Source organism: Ambystoma mexicanum, chromosome 7q (genome assembly GCF_040938575.1).
Source record: "Ambystoma mexicanum isolate Mex_15411 chromosome 7q, UKY_AmexF1_1, whole genome shotgun sequence".
Lineage (NCBI taxonomy): Eukaryota > Metazoa > Chordata > Amphibia > Caudata > Ambystomatidae > Ambystoma > Ambystoma mexicanum.
In genome coordinates, this window is record NC_090941.1 from 305237637 (window position 1) to 305265622 (window position 27986).

At 49.5% G+C, this 27986-nt stretch overlaps 1 protein-coding gene across 1 annotated transcript in view; it reads left to right on the forward strand.

Moving 5' to 3' along the window:
• LOC138528040 (phytanoyl-CoA dioxygenase, peroxisomal-like) overlaps positions 1 to 27986 on the forward strand; it is a 432880-nt gene that overhangs the window by 96031 nt on the left and 308863 nt on the right. The window contains exon 4 of the mRNA XM_069639473.1: positions 8698 to 8866. Within this exon, the coding sequence (XP_069495574.1) occupies positions 8698 to 8866 (169 nt within the window). The remainder of the gene's footprint in view (positions 1 to 8697; positions 8867 to 27986) is intronic.

The window sequence follows — 27986 nt, forward strand, 5'->3', positions numbered from 1 at the left end:
TGTCCGGTCTCAGTGATTGAGTGTGCATGTGTGTTAGTACAGGGCGGCCCGAGGCATGGGCTCGCCCACAACATTGGCGACGAGGCGGGAGCCAACGGAGGGAACGTTGACACGTACCAATGGCAGTTTTCTTCTCTGTGCTTCCCGAATCTGACGCGAGCGATGGCGATCACGTTATCTTTAGTGCGTGAGGCAGTAGCGGCCCGAGAGGGTGCTTGTGCGCTGCCCACGTGCTAAGGGATAGCAGAACACCCAATTCTTGGAAGTCCCGCAGTTCTCCCACTCAAGAGGACTGCAGCACAACCTGTGACCAGAGGATTCTTGGTGACAGGATGGCCACCTAAGCACAGAGCGCAGCCAGGCACCAGAGCATCGGCACAACACGGTACCACCACTGCTCAGTCAACCAGTTACGTCAATGATCTGTCCAAGTCAGGTTTGCGGCCTCTAACCTTATTTTGAGGTTCCTGTGCGACCTGTGAAGGTGACGGACAGTGACGGAGAAGCAACGGCAGCGCAAACGGTGGTGCGCAGACAACAGGGTTCATTACTACCGATGCAAGTATTCGACACTTTGGGTCCCCCTTCAAAATTGGTCCCTAAATGGTTGCTGTGGATAAAATAGTTAGATATGTATTTCACTGCGACTGGAGAGACCAATAATGATGCCAAGAGGGTGACACTGCTCTACTCGGCAGGGATGGACGTCCTCAGCATTTATGAGTCTTTGAACTTGCAAGTGGTGACGTACGATGCTGTTAAAACGGCCCTCAAGAACTATTTCATTCCTTTGTCTAATGTGGACTTCGACAGATTTCTCTTCTGTGGCGAAAAACAGCGGGAGGAGGAATCACTTGACCAGTACTGCACACACCTGCGGCAGATGGCTACTACCTGCAGGTGGGACAATGAAGAAGTCATGGACCGGAATCAAGTAATTCAAGGGTGCAGCTCGGGCATGCTGCGCAGACAGGTACTGCGGGAGCCAGGTTTGACTCTGGTCCAAATTCTAGACAATGGCAGAGTATATGAGCTGGCAGAGTCGAGAGGGGCAAAGATGGACGCGCGGTACGCCCTGGCAAGTCCGAAGAGGCATTTGCGGTGGGGAGGCAAGCGTCGTCGAAGACTCGATGGAGCCAGAAACGCCAAGATGCTGCTCCAGCGCATGGGTTGGCGTCCATTTGCCAGTACTGCGGGTACGACCTGCCCCACTCCGAGGACTGTCCCGCCAAATTGAGAGTCCGTGGCAGGTGCAATGGTCATGGACACTATGCCAGGATGTGTCGAGCCCCTGCACCGGTTGCCACGCAAAGAGGACCGGCAAGGCCGAGTGGCGGTGGTTTTAGGAGGCAACGTAGCATTGCGACTTTGGAGCAAGACGCCCAACGACTCAACATTGCGGAATAGGAAGAGGAGGAAGAAGAGGGGTTCTTTATTTCCAATCTCGCGACAGGTGCACGGAAAAAGAGGCAGCCCAAGTGTGTTGTAGACATTCAAGGTGTTCCTAAACAAGTACTGATAGACACAGGAGCCTCTGTTTGCATGCTTGCCACCGACCACTACAAGGCGATCCCGGGACCACCACCATTGGATGTGTCCACGGCGAATATTTTCACGTTTGGATGCGATACCCCACTTCCCATTCAAGGGGTGTTTGTGGCACCCGTTACCAAGGGGACCAAGACCATCAAAGCCTGATTTTTCATCACCGATGTCAGCCCACACTCACTGCTCAGCTGCGCGGCGTCGGAGGCGTTGGACATTGTACACTTTGCTCTTGAAGTTTACCAGGTGGACATAGATCAACTGGTGGCCAAGTTCTCTGGCATCTTTCAGGGAGTGGGCAAGCTGAAGGCTCCCCCAGTGTGGTTGCACATTGATGACACCATCCGGCCCACGGCCCTCAAGCATCAACGAATCCCGTTCCATCTTAGGGGGCAAGTCGAGAAGGAGCTTCAACTGTTAGTAGAAATGGACATCATTGAGAGGGTGGAAGGGCCGACGCCTTGGGTCTCGCCCATTGTGGTGGCCCCTAAGCCAAAGCAGCCGGGGGCGGTACGCATCTGCGTAGACATGCGCCTCTCGAATGCCGCCATTAAACGGGAGAGACATATAACACCGACCCTTGATGACATTGTGGGAGAACTAGAAGGGGCCAGAGTATTCTCGAAATTGGATCTGAGGTCGGGCTATCACCAGCTAGAGCTCCACCCAGATTCCAGATATATTACGACATTTACCACGCTCGAGGGCCTCTACCAATTTAAATGCCTGTGTTTTGGCATTTCATCTGCGGCAGAGGTCTTTCAAAATGCCATCAGGGGAGCGCTGGCACGGTTGAAAGGCGTACTAAATATGCGTGATGACATTTTGGTTTTTGCTGAATCCAAGGCTGAACACATGAAAAGACTCGAACTCACTCTGCGGCGATTGAGCGAATTGGGGCTCACTTTGCACCGCGAAAAGTGCACGTTTTTCAAGGACAGAATTGGCTTCTTTGGCTTCATCTTTCGTGCCAGCGGCGTCTCGCCCGATCCTGAAAAAGTCAAGGACATCCGCGAGGCAGTGGCGCCCCAGTCCCCCACGGAGGTACGTAGTTTCCTGGGGATGGTTAACTACTGCGGGCGATTTATCAGGGGGCTGGCGTCCCTGTCGGAGCCCCTCAGAGCACTGACCAAAAATGAGGCCACCTGGGTGTGGGACAGGAGAGAGCAGGAGGCGTTTCAGTAAATCAAAAGAGCCCTTTCTGATCGAGACACGATGGCGTATTTTGACCCCACCGCAGAATCAGAGATTGTCGTTGATGCCAGCCCAGTGGGACTCGGGGCTGTTCTTATGCAGGCTGACAATAGAGGCGACATGCGCCCCATCGCATACGCGAGTAAGGCCCTCACGGACACTGAAACACGCTACTCGCAAATTGAGAGGGAGGCGTTGGCCATTCTGTGGGGTTGCCATCATTTTCGTCTGTTCATTTTGGGCAAGCCTGTTACGGTCGTGACTGACCACAAGCTGCTCCTGCCCATCCTAGCGGGGGTGTCGTCAAAACCTCCCCCAAGGATAGAGCGCTGGATGCTGGCGCTTATCGAGTACAGGAAGAAGCTGGCATACAGGCCAGGGACCAACAATCCTGCAGATTACCTCTCTCACCACCCGAACTACGAGAGGGCAAAAGGTCCCAGTGAGGTATTGGACTGCCAAGAGTTGGTGTGTCACGTAGAGAGCGTGATGCCTGTTGCTCTGTCCCTGGGTCACTGTGGCTGAGGAGTCATCTACGGATGAAGTATTTCAAATCATCAAGGCGGCTGTGAGAAGTGGTGACTGGAAAGAGGTGCTCCAGACCAATTCCAGGCGGGAAGCGAGGGCTCAGAAGGACCTTTAGGCACTCTGGAGGGTGAGGGATGAACTGTCGATATCGGACGACGGTCTACCACTGCAGGGAAGGCAGATCATCATTCCACATGCCCTGAGGAACCGCGTCCTGGAATTGGCCCATACAGGGCATCAGGGAGTCACCAAGACAAAGGCGAGGCTCAGGCCTAAAGTATGGTTCCCGGATCTGGAAAGCCTGGTGGAAGTGGACGTGAAAAGGTGCCTACCGTGCCAAGCGGCGAGTCCTCTAGATAGGGCTCCGCCCATCTGCTCCATGGAAAGGAGTGAGAAGCCGTGGGGCACCGTCCATGCCGACTTCGGATAGACAGGCAGGGGCATGTACTTTTTGGCGGTGGTCGACCAGTGGTCGAGGTACCCGGAGGTCGAGGTGGAGGTGGTGGAGTCAACAGCAACCGACCACACCACCCGGGCGCTAGACAGAATGTTTGCAGCGCATGGCTTTCCCGAGATTTTATGTTCGGACAATGGACCCCCATTCACGGGTAGCCAGTTTGCTCAGTATTTGAAAGAACGGGGCATCCAACATCGGAAGGTCTCGCCCCTCTGGGCTCAGGCCAATGCGGAGGCTGAAAGACTCATGCAGACCCTGAACAAAGTGTTCAGAATATCGGCAAGTGGAGGAGATGACCTACAGCAGAAATTGGTCGAGTTCCTAAGGGAATACAGAACCACGCCCCACCAGTCGATGGGGGTCACCCCAGCAGAAGCTTTATTTGGACGCTGTCCGAGGGGTTTGATACCCGAGATTGAAGGCCGGGAGCCTGGGGTCATCGACAATGAGAAGGGCCGGGAGGAGCGAGCTGCACGCAACAGGAAGGAGAGCACGAGGAGGGGCCTGCAAAACAAGGAGTTGGCCGTAGGTGATTCAGTGTTGGTGAGGAATCGCAGACCTGAAGGGAAACTGTCACTGCCAATCGATCATTTTTGAACGAGGGACTGTCACTCGCAATCGATCGTTTTTCAAAAAAATGGACATTCCCTGTGAGGGCGCCGACCCCGACGACGGAACCTCATCGGAAACGGGGTCTGAGGGCCCCGCAGCGAATCCCCCGCTGAATGTGTTGCCGTGTGCCAAGAGCCCCGGTGTGGTTCCCCAGAGCGGCAGCCGATATCCTGTGCGACATGATCGCAGACCGCCGACTCGTCTCACAGTCTATGTCCTGGACTCAGGGGACTGAGCCGATATCTGAGTCAGGTCATCGACCCGTGTTGGGTCCAGCTGTTGTGTACATGTTTTCACTGTTGTGTTAATGCAAGTTTGTTTTGATTAAAGAAAAAAAGGGATGTGGCGTCGTAAGTGTAAACGATGCATGCGCGAGCCTCGTTTTGGGTCGCGCATGCGTGTTTTAAATAAAGAACGTCCGTGCTGCAGTTGCCGCTGGGACCCTGGAAAGCACAGACGTATGTGTCCGGTCTCAGTGATTGAGTGTGCGTGCGTGTTAGTACAGGGCAGCCCGAGGCACGGGCTCGCCCACAACACTTAGCACCCGGCTGCTTTATAGGCAGAGTCTACGGCAGCACTGGGGGCACGCACACGGCCACACCAAGCCCCATGCTATTTAAAAACAAAAAGACCACAAGGGTCTTTACAGCGCAGGGGCCATTAAGAGCCCTTAAATGGACCTTTTAAACATTAACAACCAAATACATTTTTTAAAAAAGCACATATCCATAAAAGCAGCCGTGTTTTAAGGGATGCACATACAATAACACGTGTCACCCTTGAAATGCAGCAGCCTGAAAATTTTCGTTTTTTAAATAAGAAAAATGGCCGGGCTGTTGCATTTCAAGGGTTACATATAAATTTAAACACATAGGGCTACCCACCCCTTTTTTACCACAACCCTGACAACCAAACATAGTAATCTATATATATTTAAACACAGAGACATATCAACTATTACCTGTAACTTGGATACATTCTAACCCATCCCCCAGTGAAAGGTCTGGATAGATTTCCTGGAAGCAATGAATAAAAAGAATTAGCATAGCTTGTTCTACTTAAGTATACCCTGTGCTACATCTATGCATACATTAGAAAGGTCCCCTTACTTGCAAGCTGGTCTGACTAGGCATTTTCTCTGTCAGCTTCAGGACTGCTTCACACAAATTCACAGCGATTGGAAGAGATCTTGTCTAAACAGCCCACAGCACTTATAGACTTTTAAATTTGGCGGTCTTTTGCCAGCAGATGCTAATTAACCCGGTAGCTAAACACCTTTGGCCATTCAGGACCTTGTACCTCCCCCCGGTGTTTTGCGACTATAGCTGCTTGCCTTGTCAGCGGGCAATTCAAGCTGATGCATCACACCTGTTCCTGGGGGCTGAGGCCCCCTCCAGAACTACCCCGCCTCCCTCAGAAACCCTTCCAAAAGCTGGGGGAGGAGGGGAAGTGGTGGAGGGGGCCTTCAGCCCCCAGGAACAGGTCGGGTGCATCAGCAGAGCCTCTGGCTATGTACTTCCACCCCCAAGATGTGGAGGGGGTGTTGGGGAGGAGGGGAAGTGCTGGCGGGGTCTGAGCCCACAGGAACAGATGGGGTTCATCAGCAGAGCCCCTGGCTATGTACTTCCAACCCCAACATGTGGAGGGGGTGTTGGGGGAGGAGGGGAAGTGCTGTCGGGGTCTGAGCCCACAGGAACAAGTGTTGGGGCATCAGCTGAGCTCCGGGCTCTGTACTTCCACTCCCATCATGTGGAGGGGGTGTTGGGTGAGGAGGAGAAGTGCTGCAGGGAACTCAGCCCACAGGAACTGGTGGGGGGCACCAGCTGAGCTCTGGGCTCTGTACTTCCACCCCCAGCATGTGGAGGGGTGTTGGGGGGAGGAGGGGAAGTGCTGGAGCGGCCACAGACCACAGGAACCAGTGAGGTGCATCAGCTGTGCTCCGAGCAATGTACTTCCACCCCCCCCCCAGCATGTGGAGGAGGTGTTGGGGGGAGGAGGGGGAGTGCCGGAGGGGACCCAGCCCACAGGAACAGGTGTGGTACATTGGCTGCTCTCAGGGCTACGCAATTCATCATAGGGTCTCTTCCTGTTGAATTCCAGCTACCACGTGGCTGGGCCCAACAGCTGCTTTTGAGCTCTCTCTCTCGATATATAAGGCTGGCAGGGGTGTGGGGTGAACATGGATTGCGCAGACCCTTGTGCATGCCATTTTGCAGCCTGAGTGCCTTGAAACGGACAGAGACCTCCACTGATGGCTCAGGCACCACAACCTGACCCTTGCAGAGCCCCTGGACCTTGCGTCACAAGCCTGTCAGACTCAGACCCCTCAGCCCATCATTTCTTATGAATATTATTATTCATAATTTAAAAAAAAATGTTTTCTCCCCAGCATAATCGATTGGAAAATTATGAAATATAAATTTTTAATAATCATAAAAATCTGATTATTTAAAAAAAATCCCTATTTTTCATTTATTATGTATGGTTACAAAAAGATAAATTTTTAACAGTCATAAAAATATGAGGTTTAAAAATTAATATTTCATAATTTTCCATTTTTATATAGTTACAAATATATTTTCGAATGTTTTCTTTTTCGTTTTTTTCTAATTCTTACCTGTCTTATTATAACTGTTGACACCCTGCAGCACTATACTAAAGACCCTCTTTAACACAGCCACCCCTGGTCAACACCCAAAGCTTCAATCTTATGTATACCTTACCGCACCTGCCCGTACGCGCTGATGCTGTTTAATCTGAGTTTCACCCCTGTCCTCAGGATTGGCTTGTACCTACAGCCAAAAACCCAGCTGTATATATACACCCTACAAACCACACCCCCTAAAGATGGCCGCCGCTCAAACATCTCCACGACCCCCACCCTTCAAATCCCAACGTCACACTTCCAGGTCTTTGTAGGGGCCCCCGCTGGGGCATCCCGTTTTTTCATCCACAAAGATCCGGAAGTGTGGCGCTTGGGTTTGAGGGGTGGTGGCATCTGCGGGAAGCCCCCTTGGGCCCCCACCCTTGGGGGGACCTTCCTGCTAGCCCCCATGATGTCACATTTAGTGGGACACCCCCACTAAGGACCCAGGGCCTGTTAAACACACCTACATCACTTCCGGGGCAGGATTTTGCCCAGGCAGAACTTCCGGGGGAAACCCAAAGGGACCACGCCCAGGATATGACATCATAGGGACCAGATATCCCACCCTAAAGGGGTGTGGAAACCTGTCAAGGCTAGTTTGATGAGGAAAGGTATCATAGTATACTACTGATGGTTCTTCTCAAGTTTGAGAGAGGCAGGGAGGCTGTTACAGAGGGAAGCCCCAGCCCAAGAAATAGATCTGCCCCCACTCTTTGCTTGGAAAAGCGACAGACCCTCTGATAGTTGGAGGTGGATAAGCGGAGCGCTCCAGAAGTGAGATACTTAGGAAGAGAGAATTGTAGGTAGTGCGGACCCAGGCCCCAGAAAGCCTTGTGGACAATGCAGAGGGTCTTGAACTTGATCCTTGCCACCACTGCGATCCAATGAAGAGATTTCAGAGTTGGAGAGATACGATCCCTGGGTGTGCTAGGACACCTTAGCTCACATAATAGTGTACTCACTACTGGCATATGACCGTTCGACATCTGCACATTACACTGTAGTAACATTTACTATGATCAGGATGTGACGCAATTTACATACACACAAAACTTGTATGTAATTTATGAAAACAGCTTAATTTTGAAATACATTTAGACTGTTGTTCTCTCGAGCCGACTAAAGCAAACAAACGCTGTGCTTCTTAGAACTGAAATGCAGTACAGTAAGGTGCTATTATCGATATTTTTAACCGTTGCAAGTGTAATTAGCAATAGGGCAAAAATTACCCGAAGGCAAAGAACACAAAAAAAGTACAATGCAATTTTACATGGGGCAGTGTTTGGCCCAGTCAAAGTCATCTGCCCTAGTGCAAAAATTGTCTGAAAGAGTATGTTTTTTGCACGGAGACCATTTTTTCCCTACTGTTACTTGCACCTCGACCAGTGCAAACTTTCTGCAAAACTGCCCGTAAGCTATCAGGGTGATGTTTGCCCAAGTGCTAATACATCAGTTTGCTTACTCTGGGAAACATTGCCTTGGTTAAAGAATGCATTAAATGAATATGTTTCTCACTTTCACTTGTGCACAGTTTCCGTAGTGAGGGCCCAGGCTTCCTGAAAAGATGAGCAGCTGCTTGTAATCAGTTTTTCTGTCCCTGTCATCTCTCTCACAGTTTTCTATCCTTGCACCCCAAAACCACGAATGGTGCTCACTGGATGCATAACTAAACACTGAGATAACTGTAAACATGAAAATATGTTTTTTCTTCCAGGGAGGAGTTTGTAAGGATCTGTAAAAAAGAAGTGTCTATTCCCGGGTTGATAATTATGAAAGATGTGGCATTTGCAAAGTCAAAGTTTTCAACAGACGAAAAAACAGTTGCGAGACTACAACATTTCCAAAATGATGAGAAGCTCTTTAAATACTGCTGCCTTCCTCAGGTAAATGTAATGTGTTGTAATTGAGGCTGTTATTTTGCCCGTCTTCACATCGTTATGGCTCCCTCCAGTAATGGCCCTCCTCCTGCCTCCCCATTTAAGGGCACCCTCACACCATCCACCACCAGCTAGAAGAGGAGTTTGCAACCTTTGGCTCTCCACAGGTTTTGGACTACAACTCTCACCATGCCCAGCTGGCATAGTCAATCTATGCACTGCTGCCATTCCCCTGGTCTATGAGCGCTCAAAATAACCGGAGAGCAGTACGTTGCTGTCCTAGATCCACACCACGGATCCACTTCCTCCAGTCAGCTCATTATGGGATGTCCCTCCCTTTGGCTTTTAGTTTTGGTTCATCGGTGACGCTTTAACGTCACCTAGTGGCCAAAATCCAGTTATTAGACAAGGGATCTGACAAATGTGATATGCCCTCGCCCCTTTAACTGTAGTTCCTGGTCTTCTGATTTGTTGAAAGTGAATTCTCCATGTGTAGATTACATGTTAAATGTTAAATGTTAAATGTTAAAGGTATTTGTACCGCGCACCGTCACCAACGGAATTGGTCCCCAGGCGCTCAGGCGGATCTGTGAACGATAAAGGTGGGATGGGTTAGTAAGGTAAAGAAGGGAGTAGGATAGTGAGAGGAGTGGTGTTCTGTTGGCAGCTTCCACTCAGTATACACCGGGTGCTGAGCTTTGGTGCGGGTATCGGATCAGAGTCAGTCCGCGTGTGCTGTTGTTCCGGCTTATGTGTTGTTGCAGTGTTGTGAAGTGCGTGCGGCTTGTTGTGCGAGAGATGGTTGTGTGAGTTTTTGAGTTAGATAAGCATGCAGAGTTTGAGCTTATATTGGTTAGTGGGTTACCTGACATTTACCATGCTAACATTCGTAGTTCTGTCTGAGTGTGACACCTGTTGGCCCTTCACATTCCCATCTAGACGCGGCGCCGGCCAATGATTAGGACTCCATCCAGGTGTGGTCATGCCAACCCTCACACCCCCATCCAGATGCAGCGCAGGCTAGTGTCTAGAGACCCGTCCAGGTGTGGGCATGCTAACATTCACAACTCCATCTGTGCGCCACGCAGGCCGATGTTCACAATTCTAGGTATGGCACATGTTAGCATTCACGTTTTCTGGGCGTGTCCTTCAATCGATCCTATCCAGATGCGACGCAGGCCAACGTCTATCCAGATGCGTCTGCCGGTCTGGATATATTTGTCCGGTAAGTACGAGTGGGGGAGTTACTTGGGGCTTTTGTCTGGGTCTAGGTATGTGGACAGTTTCTGCAGCCTTCCTTTGTGGCTATTTTCCATGATGTCTTATGCTCTGTCGAGTGGTTGGTTATTTGGTTTGAGTGTTTGTCCAATTTGAGAGTGGTCGAGGTTGGAGTTATTTTCGTCATTGTTTTAATGTCTGGGCATTCTGGTGCGTCTCTGCTGTGGTTACGCTTTGAAGAGCCATGATTTGGGGAGTTTCCTGAATGCTAGGTGGTTTGTTGTATTCCGTATATTCTTAGGTAGGCCATTCCAGGTTTTGGTTGCCTGGTGAGAGAAGGACAATCCTCCGAGTTTTTTTCTGTTGTAGGTTTTTGGTTCCAGGCGTATGTTGGTGCTTGATCTTAGTGTTCTTGTTGGTTGGTGTAGGCGTAGTTTGTCGCTTAGGAATTCTGCGCTGTGTTTGTGTATTGCTCTGTGTGTGATGCACATGGCCTTGAACTTTATTCGTTGTTTCATTGGTAGCCAGTGTAGTATTTTTAGCGCTGGTGTGATGTGTTCTCTTCTGGGTAGGTTGAGGAGGAGTCTGGCTGCTGCATTTTGTATGCGTTGCAGTTTTTTTAGAAGTCGTTCGGGCATGCCCAGGTATAGGCTATTGGCATAGTGTACTCTGGACATGATCAGAGCGATGATGGTAAGTGTTTTGTTGGCGAATGACAGGAACGGTAGGATCCTTTTTTCTGCTCGCAGGAGGAAGAAACATTTCTTGATTACCGAGTTTACTTGTGGCTCCAGAGTGAGGTTGTTATCCATCAGTACCCCTATGTTTTTTGCAGTTGAAGATGGTTCTGGCATGGTGCCGAGTTCTCTTGGCCAGGGGATGTAGTTGATGTCTCCTCCCTTTTTGAAACAATCATTATCTCTGTTTTGCCCGGGTTGATTTTGAGATGGTTGAGGTTCATCCAGTTGAATATGTCACAAAGGCAATTCTCTAGTGTGGTGTTTTCTTCTCGGGTGTCTTGTATGTTGAAGATTATTTGAGTATCGTCGGCGTAGTTGTAGCATGTGAGGCCGTGTTTTTTGATGAGTTTGATTAATAGGTACATGTAGATGTTGAATAGAAGCGGGGAGAAGGATGATCCTTGTGGCACTCTGCACGTGGAGACTCTGGGTTTGGATTTACAAGGTTTCATCCATATTGTTTCTGTTCTGTTTGTTAGGAAGGATTTGATCCATAGTAGGGCAGTGTCTGTTATCCCTACTCCTTCTAATCTCTTTATGAGGATGGCGTGGTTGACAGTGTCGAAGGCTGCAGACAGATAAAGGAGAATCAGGGCGGTGCTGTTGTCTGAGTCTGCGTTTGTTTTTAGGTCGTCCCATATTGAGAGGAGAGCCGATTCTGTTCCTCTCATAGGTCTGAAGCCAACTTGTGCCTGGTCTAGTAGGCAATGCTCTTCTATGAATTCTTGGGTTATTTGGTAGACAAATGTTTCTAGTAGTTTGGCTATGTAGGGTTTGTTGGAGATGGGTCTGTAGTTAGATAAGTCCTCTACGTCTCCTGTTGTGTCTTTGAGTAGCGGCTTGATGTAAGCCGATTTGAAGGCCTGCGGTACTTTACCTGTTGAGATTGAGAGGTTGAGGAGTTTTCTGTGGTATTCCATGGGGGTTCCTTGTTCGAGAATTGTTTTGTATATGTCCGGGGGGCAGGGGTCTTCCGGAGAGCCCGAATTGTTGCTTTGTTTTGCCAGTTTGACGAAAGCCTCAACTGATATTTCTGGGAAGTTTCGTAGCTTGTTTGCGTGTTCCTCTTCTGTGTCGGTGGGGTTTGAGCTTTGAACGCTTGGTCTGTTTTGTATGGTGTATTGGATGGAGGTTATTTTGTTTTTGAAGTGGTCTCCAAGGTCCTCGCAAAGTTTCGTCGATGGTATTGGCGTGTTGTTGCAGGCCTGTGGGTTTTTTATTTCGTTTATGATTTTGAATAGTTCTTTTTGAGCATTTGGTGCTCTGAAGATTCGGTTGTCATAATGTTTCCTCTTCGCTTTTTGTATTTCCTTTTTATATGCGCGGATCTGTTGTAGGAATTTCAATTTGTTTGCGGTGGTGTTGTTGTTCCTCCATTCAGATTCTAGTTTTCGGTTTTTCCTTTTCATGGCTTTGAGTAGTGGGGTGAACCATTTTTCTGTAGTTTTCTTGCGTGATGGGGTGAAGGGCTTTTCTTTGGCGATGTCGTCCAGGGTTGTTGCGATCCAGGTATGAAGTAGGGCAACTTTTTTGTCTAGGTCTGCTTCTTCCACGGTTGATGCTTGTGGTTTGCTGAGTTCTAGGAGCTCGGTTAGGTTGGAGTTTTTAATGGTTCTCCAATTTCTTTTCATCATGATGGGTTGCTTTTCTTGTTGCTTTTTTGTCGGTGCGGCGGTTGTGATTATGAACGGAATAATGAGGTGGTGCTCCAAAGTATTTGAATTGGGGGTGCCGTGGTGACAAGATCCTTGTTGGCAAAGATTGCGTCAAGTGTGTGCCCTGCTGAGTGGGTTTCTCCTTTGACTTGTTGTTGTAGGTTCATGGCTGCTAGTTGGGCGGTTAAGGATTTTTGTGTGGTTGTGGGTTCTTCGTCGAACCAGATGTTGAAATCTCTGAGGATGATCAGATGATTGTACTTGATGGCTAGGGTGGTGATTGCTTCCGTGAAAGCGTCTACGAAAGTCGCATCGTAGGTTGGTGGTCTGTATATCAGTATGAAATTCAGGTGGGTTTTAGGGTTTGCTGAAAGTCGTAGTATTAAGTATTCCCATTTATCGATGTTTAGTGGATCTTCCATTTCCATGCCCAGTTGTTCCTTGTGGATGATCGCTAGTCCCCCCCTCTTTTAGATTTTCTGTTTGTTTGGATGCATTTGAAGTCTTCAGGCAGGCAGTTGTTGAGGGTGATCTTGTAGTTGTCGTCTAGCCATGTTTCGGTTACAAATACGATGTCTATGCCTCCTTCTGACAGGAGGTCGTATATTTCTGTTGAGTGTTTGGACATTGACCTTGCCTTTATTTAATTACAGTGGATTCTCTGGGTGAGATTTTGTTTTGAGGTTATTTGTTGCTCGAGTTTGTAATTGTCTGTTCGTGGAGTTTCCTCATTGATGTCGGCAGGATGAAGAACGGCGACAGCTGATTCTTCAATGAAGCGGTCTAGTAGGTTGATAACAGGGCTGATTAGTCTTGGTGTTTCTGCTGTGATGCTCCTCGGATGATGATCAGCGGTAGTTTCTTCAATGGGTCCGATTGTTGGGTGGGAGGTGGCGTTGCTGGTTGTTGGTACTTTGCCGTATTGTGCGGGATGTAGTGGAGATCGATGTTGCCCCTCTGTTCTTGTAATGTAAGGGGTAATGGGGTAGGAGCCCTCCCACTCTCTTGTTGAGTGCCCCGTCTTTTTTCCGCGTGTATCAGGAAATTCTTTGCATGTTTTGAGGTTTCCGTGTTGGGGTGTCGGTGTACCGTGGTTGTTGCGAGGTAAGGTGTGAGGTATAAGGATTTTTCTCTTGTGGTTTTTATTCCAGTTGTGGCTGTTTTAGGCATGTTTTCTTCCAATGTGGCTGTTCTTGTGGGTTCTGTCGGTGTTGTGTGTTTGTGTCTCTTGTTGCACGATCTTGTTCTCTTTCTCGGCGTCCTTTTCTGGTACGGGCCATTTTCCAGTCTGGGTGCAGGTGTGGTATGGTAGTTGGTCCTCTATGCTGTGCTGTGCGGTCGCAGTGACCTCGGTTTTCCTTCTCTGGATACGCTGGGGTGTTCTCTGGTTCAGTGTTGTTTCCGTCGGTGGGTAGGGTATGTTTCCTAAGGGTGCACTGTCGGTGGGGGGCGGGGTTAGGGTTTTAACGGTCTGCTGGTATGGGATTTAGTTGGGTTAGGTAGTGGTGGGTTTCTGGGATTGGTAGAGTGCTGAACTAGTCAGTTTATTTGAGAGATCTGTATAGTGGGTGAGAGTCCCGTCAGTGCAATCTAAACATCACACAGTGCCGTTCGGGGACAAGGCCCCTGCTACGTTTGAGAGAACTGCACAGTGGGGAGAGACGTCCACCAGCGCAATCCAAGCACCACACAGTGCAGTTTGGAGACGGAGCCCCCGTTGAGCTTTGAGAGACCCGCACAGTGGGAGAGAGGCTTATCAGTGCAGTCTGAACATCCTACACGGTAATTTGGGGAGGGAGCCCCCGCTAAATTTGAGAGACCTGCATAGTGGCAGAGAGGCCCATCAGTACAACCCAAACATCACACAATGCAATTAGGAGACAGAACCCCTGCTAGATTTGAGAGACCTGTATAGTGGGAGAGAGGCCTATCAGAGCAATCTGAACCTCATATAATGCAGTTTGGGGACAGAGCCCTTGCTAGATTTGAGAGACCTGTATAGTGGGAGAGAGGCCTATCAGTGCATTCCTAAACATCATACAATGCAATTAGGAGACAGAATCCCTGTTAACTTTGAGAGACCTGTATAGTGGGAGAGAGGCCTATCAGTGCAATCTGAACCTCATATGATGCAGTTTGGGAGACCTGTATAGTGGGAGAGAGGCCTATCAGTGCAACCTAAACATCCTACAATGCAATTAGGAGACAGAATCCCTGCTAGATTTGAGAGACCTGTATAGTGGGGGGAGAGAAGCCTATCAGTGCAGTCTGAATCTCATATAATGCAGTTTGGGGACGGAGCCCCTTCTAAATTTGGGAGACCTGTATAGTGGGAGAGAGGCCTATCAGTGCAATCTGAACCTCATATGATTCAGTTTGGGAGACCTGTATAGTGGGAGAGAGGCCTATCAGTGCAACCTAAATATCCTACAATGCAATTAGGGGACAGAATCCCTGCTAGATTTGAGAGACTTGTATAGTGGGAGAGGCGTCTATCAGTGCAACCTAAACATCATACAATGCAATTAGGAGACAGAACCCCTGTTAAATTTGAGAGACCTGTATAGTGGGAGAGAGGCCAATCAGTGCAGTCTGAACCTCATAAAATGCAGTTTGGGGACAGAGCCCCTGCTAGATTTGAGAGATCTGTATATTGGGAGAGCGGCCTATCAGTGCGGTCTGAACCTCATATAATGCAGTTTGAGGACGGAGCCCCTTCTAAATTTGAGAGACCTGTATAGTGGGAGAGAGGCCTATCAGTGCAACCTAAACATCATACAATGCAATTAAGAGACAGAACCCCTGTTAACTTTGAGAGACCTGTATAGTGGGAGAGAGGCCTATCAGTGCAACCTAAACATCATACAATGCAATTAGGAGACAGAACCCCTGTTAAATTTGAGAGACCTGTATAGTGGGAGAGAGGCCTATCAGTGCAGTCTGAACCTCATATAATGCAGTTTGGGGACAGAGCCCCTGTTAACTTTGAGAGACCTGTATAGTGGGAGAGAGGCCTATCAGTGCAACCTAAACATCCTACAATGCAATTAGGAGACAGAATCCCTGCTAGATTTGAGAGACCTGTATAGTGGGAGAGAGGCCTATCAGTGCAACCTAAACATCATACAATGCAATTAGGAGACAGAACCCCTGTTAACTTTGAGAGACCTGTATAGTGGGAGAGGCGCCTATCAGTGCAACCTAAACATCATAAAAATGCAATTAGGAGACAGAACCCCTGTTAAATTTGAGAGACCTGTATAGTGGGAGAGAGGCCTGTCAGTGCAGTCAGAACCTCATACAATGCAGTTTGGGGACAGAATCCCTGCTAGATTTGAGAGACCTGTATAGTGGGAGAGGCGCCTATCAGTGCAACCTAAACATCATAAAAATGCAATTAGGAGACAGAACCCCTGTTAAATTTGAGAGACCTGTATAGTGGGAGAGAGGCCTGTCAGTGCAGTCAGAACCTCATACAATGCAGTTTGGGGACGGAGCCCCTGCTAGATTTAAGAGACCTCTATAGTGGGAGAGCGGCCTATCAGTGCGGTCTGAACCTCATATAATGCAGCTTGGGGACGGAGCCCCTTCTAAATTTGAGAGACCTGTATAGTGGGAGAGAGGCCTATCAGTGCAACCTAAACATCATACAATGCAATTAGGAGACAGAACCCCTGTTAACTTTGAGAGACCTGTATAGTGGGAGAGAGGCCTATCAGTGCAACCTAAACATCATACAATGCAATAGTTTTTATTTGCTTTGGGTTTGGTAAGTGGCTCGGGGTCTGGGGTAGAGTAGTTGCTCTAATCCTGACCCAGGCCACTCCTACCTTACAGGTCCTTGTAGTTGCTGGTTGACGGCTGGCCACTGGTTTCCCCTGCGTACACCTGCTGACACCTCCTGGAGCCGCCTCGGTTGGAGCCGCCCTTGGCCTTGGGGCATTTAGCCACAGGGGGCTGCCGGGCAGAGGGCTGCCCTGGGAGGACCAATGATGAAGTGCGGATGGGCCAATCAGAGCTGGCCTGGGCGGGTTCGGGAGGTGGGAGGGAAGGGGAAAGCAGGAAGAGGGAGCGGGTGGACGCGGGCTGGAGGGATGGTGGGTGGTAATGGGAGGCGGGAGGGACCGACAATCAGGAAATGGGTGCGGGGATGGAGAGGGAGGCAGCGAGGCTAACCAGGGACAGTGGGACCACATATTCAGCCACAGGCAGGTGGAAGAGGCACAATTACTTGCCGACCGCGCTCACGGGCTCCAAGCTGGAAAGGAGCTGGCACAGGGCAGACGAATCAATACACTTGCCGGCCTTGATCTCAAACGACCAATGGGAGGGGGTGGGCAGGAACGGGAGGCGGGAGGGACCGACAATCAGGAAATGGGTGCAGGGATGGAGAGGGAGGCAGCGAGGCTGGGCAGGGGGACCACGGATTCCACCACAGGCAGGTGGAAGAGGCACAATTACCTGCCGACCGCGCTCACGGGCTCCAAGCTGGAAAGGAGCTGGTGCAAGGCAGACGAATCAATACACTCGCCGGCCTTGATCTCAAAGGACCAATGGGAGGGGGTGGGCGGGAACAGGAGGCGGGAGGGACCGACAATCAGGAAATGGGTGCGGGGATGGAGAGGGAGGCAGCGAGGCTAACCAGGGGCAGGGGGACCACGGATTCCGCCACAGGCAGGTGGAAGAGGCACAATTACCTGCCAACCGCGCTCACGGGCTCCAAGCTGGAATTCTTTGTCTCTGCTGTCGATGTTCCGAAGAGTTCCTGGTTGTGACAGCTTTTCAGAAGAGTTTTTTTCCCTTGTTTAAAGTGTGTTTGTTGAGTACTGCTATTATAATAATCTCTTGTAATTGTGTGTTTTAATTTCTGTCCGTTTTGCTGAATATTCTGCACTGAGCTTTTGGTGTAGGAGTGAAAGACTTGGAGCAGGATGAGTTAAAGTAACACAGCAGGGTTATTGGTCGACTGAACCCCGGGAAGAGGACAGTGAAGGGACTGGTGTTTATCATTAAGCACGTATATGAGTTTCTTTGTGTTATCTGAAATGTGGGAGTTTATTTTGCATTGGAATGAGGCATTTTGAACTCAGCAGGAAACGTGAATAGCAACCGAAGTTTGTTATTGTGGAAATAGGACAATTGGATTTCTTGCAATAGGTTTGCTGAGGTTTAAACCTTTACATTCAATGTGTGCCAGTATTAAATGTCTACTTTTTGCAAATCCTAAAATGTATCAAGTGAGCGTGCGCTGTGTAGTATTGGAAATAAAAGATAGACTAACAGTGTTAGGCTTAGAGACCCAGAGCCCAGCAGAAATCTTTTGGCTCTGTGTTCCATTGCTCCCAGTTAGTAATGTTAGGCTTCTGACTGGCGCAGAGGCCAACACGCAACTGCAAATGATTGATTGGATTTGATCGGAATTTTTTAAAAGACACGCGCGCGCCCATTTTAAAGTTTACTCCATCTCTCCGGTTTTGAAAGGAGGGCTGCATACATATAACCTGGGGATTTGTCCATCTTTGTACCAACACACTTGCTCATTCTACTCGCCCCTTTTGATAGCCCACCCAGGAAAGGTGCAGAATGAGACATGTTTTCTTTGTTGGCATAAAAAGGCCGCAGATTTATTTTCACAACATAACAAACTCAAAACACTGCAAACAAAGTTTGCGAAAAAATAGTTCTGAAGGTGCTGTTACTGCTCTGTGTCCAACCCTTGCTTTACCCTTTTCCAACCAAGTTCACCATATGCTCCCCTGTTTGTTATAGAGGGTGAATGTCCTTCCTTTTCCCTTCTGATCGGTCTTGGACTGCCTTAAAAAATTGCACAGCCGCTCTTTCGTTAACTGTACATCCTCCAACCTTAAAAACCCAGAGCCCCTTCCCTCTCTATTCTCAGGCACTAACTCACTTACTCTAAAGGCACCAAGGAAGCCCCTCTCTCTTTCGCTGTGGCAAACAGACCGTAAGGCTTCAATTAAACTGTGCAGTTTTACAATATCGATGGGCCGCCTTACATCAGGCTTCCTCTCTGTCTGCTTCGCCCAACCCTTCATTGCCATCACAATGTAATGCTCTTTGGTAGATTCGAGTTTGAAATAATGCGCTATTGCCGCCAAATGATAAGCCATCCAGGATCTGGTTTTCCCAGATCGCCAGCCCCATCCGACAAAGGCACGCACTGGCACTTCCCTCTGCCCTGCCGTCAATATTTCACCTTGAAAGGCCAGGAACCGGTCCCAGCACCCCTTGTACCTCCTTGCTGTGCTAGGGGCCAGGGCAGTGTGGATTAAAGAACTCAGATCCCCTCAATCATGCCCCACCACTGTGCCTTGAATGGGGTCATCTTCTTGCTCACTTCTGGACAGTTCCCCCAAATTTTCTCTTACTGTAAACGAGAGAGGGAATTAGCGGCCACGTTTTTTACTCCAGGAATGTGTTGTGCTCTAACTTCCGTATTTATTTAAGAAGGCTGGTAGTGAGCTCTCTCAGTAACCTCAGTACCCTCACATTGATGGACATCCCTTGATTGATTATCTGGACCACTGCCAAGTTATCAGACCAGAGCACCACCCTCCTATTTGTTAGGGACTTCTCCCACAGCTTGAAAGCCACCATGTTAGGAAACAGCTCCAGAAGCGTGATGTCCCTGATAATCCCCTCCTGATGCCATGATGCCGGCCAGGCCAGGCCGCACCAGTTGCTTCCAAGAATGGCCCCAAAACCGTGTGAGCCTGATGAGTCAGTAAAGAGCTTGAGTTTCTCGCTAGTGGCTCACTGCTCCCGCCACAGTAGTACCCCATTGAAATCAACCAGGAACCTGTCCCACATACTGAGATCCTCTTTCACCTCTGCCCCCAGCCGCACATGCTGGTAAGCGTGTTGCAACTCTACAGTCTTGAGCTCAATGCTCCTGGAGAAAACATTCCCTGCCGGGATCACCTTACACGCAAAATTCAAGTTACCCACCAATGATTGCAGTTCCCTCAGGGTGGCCTTACTTCTGCCCCTCAATTCCTTGATTGTCTCCTTCAGCTTCACCACCATGTCCTTTGGCAGCCTACACTTCCCTTCCACTGAGTCTATCTCTATTCGCAGGAATGTAAGCCTCGCAAGTGGGCCGGCTGTCTTCCCCTTTTTCAAGGGGACCCCCATCTCCTCCATCAATGCCTGAAACATTCTCATGAGTGACCCACAATCACCTGTCCCCTCTTTCCCGATGAACAAGAAATCATCGAGGTAATGCATTACCCCCCAACCCCCGCCTTTTGCCCTCTGCCCTCTGCTTCAAAGCAAACTCGAGAAAGGTACTTAACTTTTCAAAGTAAGCGCAGGAAATAGCGCAACCCATCGGTAAGCACCTGTCGTAAAAGTAAGTGTTTTCTACCTTGAAACCCAGCAAATGATAGCTTTCTTTGTGAATTGGCAGTAGCCTGTAAGCAGACTCAATGTCAGCCTTCCCCATCCATGTGCCTGTTAGGGAGAATTCTCATGTATGGCTCATTTTCCTCACCTAGTGAGTCCCTCAGCAGCTTTGCTGGGTTATTGGGGTTTATTTTTTCCACCTGGTACGAGTGTGAGCCTTTCTCTGACTCTTACATGTGTTTTGCCATGTGTATTTCTACTATTTGTGTGATCTTGGGCTCTGGAGCCACACCACGCCATGAGCCCCACTTTTGTGTGTTACACAGCACCTTCAGTGCAGTGACACAGGGTTGTCTTTGAGACTTCCAACTGACTCAATTTTTCTGGGGCTAGCTATTGTCCCCCAGAAACAGGTAAAGTTGCCATTAACTTTATATAGTCACTTTAAACTACAGACCCAGTACACCCCATCTTACATAGAGTATTTGAAAGGGTTAATTCCTACCCCTTTCTGTCTGTGCCTCTCTGAGCTTTGTTTTGCTCTCTTAACATTAAGACTTGGCTGGTGGCAGTGGTATCTACCCTAACTTTTCTACCGCAATTATACTATATAAACATGGTACTGTTTTAGGCTATTATATTAGCCTCGAACTTAAACCCGCTTGACCAAATACTTTTTATTTTGGCTTCAGTCGGGTTTAGTCGTCATTTCTTTTTGTTAAAGGCCTTCTTGTGTTTTACTTTTCGCGCCAAACCAGGTTTGCCTTCTTTATTCGCCGACCTTTGGCAGGCTTCTGTCCAGAAGACCTCCTTTGGCGTCTGGGTGTCTAGGTAGGCTGAATGTGCATCGTCAAATGAAGAATAATGGACCCTGCACTTCTCCTCAGCTATGCCGTCGTTAACAGATGCACCCTCAGGGAAGGAAAGGTGCTGTATGAGGCAAAACTGACCCTCCTCCCTCTTTGGTACTGTGATGCTGGAAATGCATCGGAGGGACAGGGCCTCTGTATCCTTGTCCTTTACTGTTTTTATCGTGTGTTCTGTCGTGTTTTCCATGCAGGAGTTCATGTGGGACTCCTAGCAGTGCAGCTCTCTCTTTTGGTTTGGTGTACAGACCCATGGGATACCCTTATGGCGCCCATGGGTTGGGGTACAACCCTGTGCCCCTGGGGTATGTTTTTGGGCACCTTTGTGTGGCCCACAGAGCAGGGTTTGGGATGGTGGCAGCTCCATGCTGAATTTGACAGGTGCCCTGAGCATCCCCCATTTTGGGATGCCCAGGCCCTGTCATTGGAATCAGTAGATTCCTGATGGAAACAAGATGGCCCCTGTGGCCTCTTTCCTTCCATCGCCTGTTACCTTGGTTTTCCCGAAGTCCTGGGAAGCCCTGACTCTGTCCCTTCCCCCTGACAGGCTGTTGGGTGGAAGTTCCATATATGGTAGTGTGGGGAAGGGCTGACCAGACCGGCTGGAGCCTTCCCAACGATCGTATGTTGTGGGTACGCATGTGGGTGGGACCAGGGTGAATAGAGTATGTGACAAATACACATTCTGTTTTCTGGATGTCTAGTAGCTGGTGTTTGACACAATGACTGAGACAGTCCTGCACGAAACTGGTATGAATGCAGTGTGTAGTGTTGAATGGCGTGGTACTTGTCCAAATCCACATTCTGTGTTGTGAGTGTCTGGATGGAGAACAATGGCCTGAATGCACTGTGCGCCTGATTGGCTGACTGACTGCCTGAATGCCCTTCTGAGTGATTGGTTGCCTGAGTATGACCCAGAAGAATGGATGGGAGATCAACAGTATATCTGGCGCCCTCTCACTGCTAGAATTCATTCAGAAGCTGAAGTAGGAACTGACCTTGAAACTGAAGCTTAACCTTGAAGCCCTGCTGGAAGAGAAGTATTGCTGTTGCTCTACGTCGTCAATCTGAAAGCTGCTGTGTCTTCAAGAACTGATCCAGAGAGGAGGTGGTTAGGCACCCTCTTCTGGAGCTACTAGGGACCATCATGCACTGCAAACCTTCACCGAAGCTCCCTGGAAGTCAGACCCTCGACAGGCTGTCGACCGGAGAAGGGGACTGCCGAGGAGAACGAAGAGAAGCACCGGACATTCCGTCCACCATCGTGGACCAGGGTTCACAGGTTAGCTATAACCGCTCGAGGCCCGTCGATGCCGGGTTGCCTAGAAGCAGGGCCCGATTGACACCGTGCCGTCGACGACCTGAGCCGCAATGCTCCTTTGATTAAGACATTTGATTCCAGGACGCACTCGTCCGCACCACTGACTGCCTTATCCTGCCGAAGAAGGCCAGGCCGTCGATGTGCCGAGGAGCATCCGCCGGTGGGTTTCCCGCCACCCAAAGACCGTAGAGACGCCGGACGACTCGACGCCCTTGCTGGGCCACAGTTCTTCACCAACTCTTTGCGGTCCTGAACTATCGACATCGAGGTGCCCCGCACGCCTCTTCCTTGCAGGACTTGTTCGACTCGTCGTCGACGAGCACTTCCCGGAATGAAGCTGCTACCTCAATGCCATCGAACTTTTCATCGAGGATCATCGACACCAAGTTCACTTTCTTCGAGGCCCATATCCGATCCGTAACTCCTGCTTTAAAGGGAGTCACTCAAGAAGGATCCCTCGATGCCACCTCGAGGAACTCTGCTATTCCAGGTACATTGGGGTGGTAGAAACACTTTAGAAGGGAATAAGGCTTATTGAACAATATATGGGCTGGGCTTGTAGTATATCTTTATTTTACAGGTTGCCCAGGTGGGGGATCTCCACACAGAACTGTGTCTAGTGGTAGGGGCCAGTATTCTGCCAATTGTCATAACCAACTGCTTTCCCTCCTATGTCTATTGTTAGTTACCTTTCATTAATTGGTTTGTGTGACATTTGACCAGACTACAGTTGATGCACTTTAATGAAATCTGATAATACTTGTGGTACCACTTAGAACTGTATATATTTGCCATTATAGATTAACTGAGCACAAAGTGAGTGATTGTGATTGTGTATATAACTTGAACCTTAATTATATAAAGACTGTGTTTTCACTAATACAGTGTGTGGACATTCCTTTGTGGGTGCTTGGGGACTACACTGCACTTAAGAACCAGCCTGCATCACCTCCCGAGAAGCTAGGCCTTAATTGCTTGACTGCATTACCAATAATAGAGAATCTTGGCTGGGGTCCTCTGTGCCTCTCCTCTGCCATATAGAGAGCAGGAGTATAGATACCTCCTCCAGTCTTTACAGGTACCAATCCCAGGGGTGACACTACCAAATTCTCCAATGGCAGGTAGGTGAAAGGGCCTGCCACCCTCCCCAGCTTGACCTCCTTAGCCACCTTTTGTGCCACAATCTCCGGCATTCTCAATGGTGATTTTAAATTGTCTGCTTCCCTGCTCCCCACCGCCCCTTTGTAAGGGATCCTGAACCCCCACCTGAAACCTTCCCACAGCAATTTAGTGTAAGTGCTATTGTGATATATATTTAGGAAAGGAATCAATTTATGTAGGAGTACGGGTGTGGGCAAGTGAGTCTCAATAACCCTTGGCCTTCTCTTTGGGTTTAGCTCTACCCCTCTGTTTCCCCTTGCCGGAGGAGGAGCTGTGGATCCCTGCATTTTGCCAACTGTGTGTTTAAATCTGCAGATTTTGCCAAAGGGGCAATACCCCTCCTCAGATTTCCAGCAAACTGCATGCTCCCCCTGATAACTGGGCCGAGTATTCCAGGAAGAGCACCTTCAAAAGGACCCCCTTCACCGGTCCTCGTAAGACCCATGATCTCTTTTATAATGAGGCTTCTCGCCCTGCGCCTTGTCCCTGGTCTCCCTTGAGGGTATCATTATCTCAATGTACCCCTCACATCCACCTCATCCCAGGCTATTGCCGGCCAAACCTGCATTTTAAGCCTGAAACACCTGTCATGTTTTAACCAGACGTTGCCGCCATAGGTCAAGTATAATGTATGAACATATTGCTCATATGCAAACAATGCCCCTGTATCCTGTGGAGATTTTTCTATCATGATGGATGCCAGCATCCTGAAAGCATCCAACCAATTGTGGATGGTCTACTCTACTTTTTCCTTCTGCTGGTCCTTCTTCTCCCTTTCTTTTTCAGACAATTCACGCACGCCCATCCCCACAGGCCCCATGTCTAATAAGCAAAAGATCTCAAAGAACTCCTTCTGCCAAATCCTCTCCTTGTAGGCCAAAGGAATGTGCCAAACCAAAGTGTTCCCCGCTACGCGTACTGGTGCAAAGCCCAGCATCGCCCTCCCATACTGCGTGGCATCACCCCACACCATACCCTGTCCATGGCTGGCAGCTGGTGTTGCCATAGGCTGCAGTAACTGACCCCCCCCCCCCAGTAGGGGTTTCCCTGGACAGTGTGGCTGCTTGATTACCCCACACCATCCCTTGTCCTTGGATGCCTGCCGGTGTTGCTAACACCTGCTGCATCTGGCTAACCCCCCCAGGCGTGGTTTCCCTGGCTATTGAGGAAGCTTGACTCATGCCCATGGGGCTTGCCACCCCCTGCCCCCCCGAATCCCCCCCAGCCTCTGATTCTCACCTTGCTGGTGCACTGCCACAGCATTCCTCCCAACCTGGTTAAAAACATTTACATTTACGCACAACATTTGACCATTTCCCCATGCCTGTAAGCACTGCATGAACATACTTTTAACCTGCTCCAAGGATGCAGGTCCCTCAGCTGCCACAACTGCCGAGTTGGCCACAGGCGCACTGGGTGCCCTGCCGCTAATCCTTGGATCCTCCGCAGGTAAGGGTGCCAGATTGGCCACAGGCTCCTGCTCGCTCCCCCTGCCTCTAGCCCCTGGTGTTTTCCGCTTCTTGGCAGCCTCTGCCTGCTGCCTACTGGCTTTAGCCTTCGCGGTCAGAGTCCTCTTCCTCTTGGCTGCAGGTTTCTTCTCCTCGCTGGGCCCGCTTTCCTCGTCCTCTTCTATGGCCTGAATCTTCTGCATGGCCTCGTCAGCTGTGAAGTTAGGGAACAATGATGGTGATTCAGCCCCTTGGCTAAATCCGACTGCTTCATCGTCCCGATGTGTAGCCACCATGTGCAGCCAATTTGGCCCATGCTTGGCAGCTGCCCTTTGTGCCATCAATAATAACTGCTCCAAATCTTTATCAGGGAAGCAAAACCCTAGCATGCTCTGACCCTGTGTGGACATTTTCCTTGCTGCTGCGGCCTCCTGGCACACTTGCGGCAACAGCTTGTCTCTTAGCAGCGGCTTCCTGGCACACGCACTGCAATGGACTGTCTTTAGCAGCAGCCTCCAGGCACAAGCACTGCAATGGATTTTTCTTTAGGAGCAGCCTCCAGGCACATGCACTGCAATGGGTGTCTCTTTAACAGCAGCCTCCAGGCACATGCACTGCCAACAATTTTCTTTAGCGGCTGCCTCCAGGCACACAGCTACCCCTAAGCACATGCACTGCAGAAGATTCACTTTTGCAGCAGCCTTTAGGCGATAAGAGTCGTCCCCAAATGCTTCCCGGCTTTCAGATGATTAATGATGCCCAGTTTATTATTACGTTGAAATTTCACCCAGCAGCAGCCCGGGTCTTGCACTGTTCACACTGTCCAAGTTTGTCTAAAACGCTGGGCGGATACCCAGTATTCTAATGGGTCCGCTCATGGTAAAGAAATATCACCTACAATGCTGCCTGGGTCGAGAAAGTCCTGTGTTTCTGCCTTGCCGTCAGCTGCTGCCAGTCCTTGCTGCGTTACAGCTTGTACTACCAAAGTGTGTTCACCTTCAATGTGGGCGAGTTCCTCCTAGCCACGGGCCAGATTCACAAAGTTAAATTCCCCAGTTGTAACTAACGGCACCAAAATGTCACCCTTCCTGCAGTCTAGGTTTAAAATGCACAATGCGGCCCTGTTTGCAACAACGTGGGCTGGTTTACACTGTGTAATGTGTAATGGATCTAGGTCCCTTGGCCTAAGACCTGCCCACCTGGTGCCTTCCTGCCTGCCGCTCTTTTTCACTACTTAGCAAGCCCCTCCTACTTGGTGCCTTCCTGCTTGCCAATCTTTTTCACCACTTAGCAAGCCCCGCCCACCTGGTGCCTTCCTGCTTGCTGCTCTTTTTCCCTACTTAAGGAGTCCTCCAGCCTCTTTTCCTTTGCAGATGGGGAGCAGGTGCAAGTCGATCTAGGTCACCTGGCCTAAGCACCACCCACCTTCTTAGCCCTGCCTCTTCCTTCCTGCTCTTAACTATTAGATCAAGGGCGTCTCTCGCCCGGGCGTCCTAAGCGAAGGGCAGACAAAGAAAAGGGCAAATCCTGTGTGGACCAGGAGGACCCAGGGCCCGACCCCCTGCTCAGACAGCAGGTAAGCATGCACCAACATGCATTACTCCCTCTGTCCCTACAGGCCATCCCCACTCCTCATAAATGTTGTCAGGCCTTGTACGGTAGTCGCCTGTGTGTTTCCATTTCCTTCCCACTCTCCCCCTCCCTTCCTTATCTATGTCTTACCTTTTGCACTATCTGAAATGTCGTTATGCCGAGTACGATAGTTCATTTCACATCCTTACTGTTTATGGCCTGTAAGAATTTCATTGTATTTTCCCTTGTTCCCTCCATTGCCTTGAAGTGCTTTGAAACACATTGTGTATAGGCGCTATATAAATTAACTTTCATATCATATCCATGGCCCCCTTGTTAATTACGGTTCAGCGATTTCACCCGATTGCAGCCCAGGTCTGTAATGTCCGACCTGCGGGTTCGTGGTGGCTCACCTCCAATTTACTTTGTCCACTTCGGTCACCGCCGGTTCCCTCGCCGCACCGCTCAGCCTCCTCAGACGCTGCTCCTTGTCCTCTGCTTCAACTGCTGCACACGGCGGCCCCAAGGCACACGCACCATGGTCATACTTCCTCCTTTCCTGAACTCGAGCTGCATAAAGCAAACTCCACAAGCATAGAAATCCGCTCCCGGCTTCTTCCTCGGCTCCCGAAATAGTAGCACGCTGGTCCCAACTTCTTCCTCCTCAGCTCCTGCAGAAACGAAAAAAAAAAAAAAACAACCGGTCCTCCAATGCGGCGGGCGTTCTTCTGCTTGAGTTAGAATCTCCTGCAGAAAGAAACCGGGCGGCCTGGCCAGCCCCCTCCTATTGTCTTATTTTGTGGCCATTTCTTCATTTTCGCGGGCTTCCCGCCTCTCAGGCCACTTCCTGCATACCTCCCCCTTACCCACAGGGGAGGGAGGAGAGGATCCTGGCCATATTATTGGGGTGCCTCCTCCATTTTGCCTACATCGACACCTCCATTGCAGCGTTTTCGACGAATGGCCACTGGACTACAATGTCACTCGCTGGATTCTGTATCAGTCTTCCTATTGGGTATTTGTGGACAGGTTCAAACAGGTTCTCCCATCAAGAGTATTTTTTCTATGTCTAAGGAACTGATCAAAGTTTCCCTATAAATAATTGCCAAAACCTGGGTTCTTTTTCTTCCATAACAGCGGAGTTATACTCTGAGTTGACCCCATTTTTAGTCTTGGCCGAAACTATTACATTAGAGTACAGCTAGGTTAAAGGTGGCATGTGAGAAGCGAGACACAGCTTTTGGGTGTTGTTTGGTTATCTACCCCTGCATTAACTGCCTATTGCCATACTAATATCTATGGACATTCCCAACCACTAACTGCCCCTTCACGCATAAAACACACTCCCCTGGGATCTCTTTGAGCTACGTCCATCATGCAGTATTATCAAGCATTGGCCTGGAATTGTTATTCCTTAACAGTTTTCTGAGAGTTAATGGCTTACTTCCAGATGTTAATCACTACGGTTATAATACAAATGTCTTAACATTGTGTGTCTTCATCCAGTTGGATTATATTTCTTTCATGCACTGAAGTCCTGTTAAAAAGAAGCACAGACAAAGCCAAGAGTATTGACTTGAGGTATTAGATAGACATTTGCCAGCTACTGCCATCATATGCCCAGGTAATCCTGCATTTTACAGAGTTCTTAATTTGGAAATAAAATAAGTGCCAGGGCCCACATATTTTCTAGCACTCCTGTGACACTGGGGGTGGGCACCACTGCTGCACCACCCGCAGGTGCTCCCCACAGGGTTGACATATTTGGGGTTACACTCAG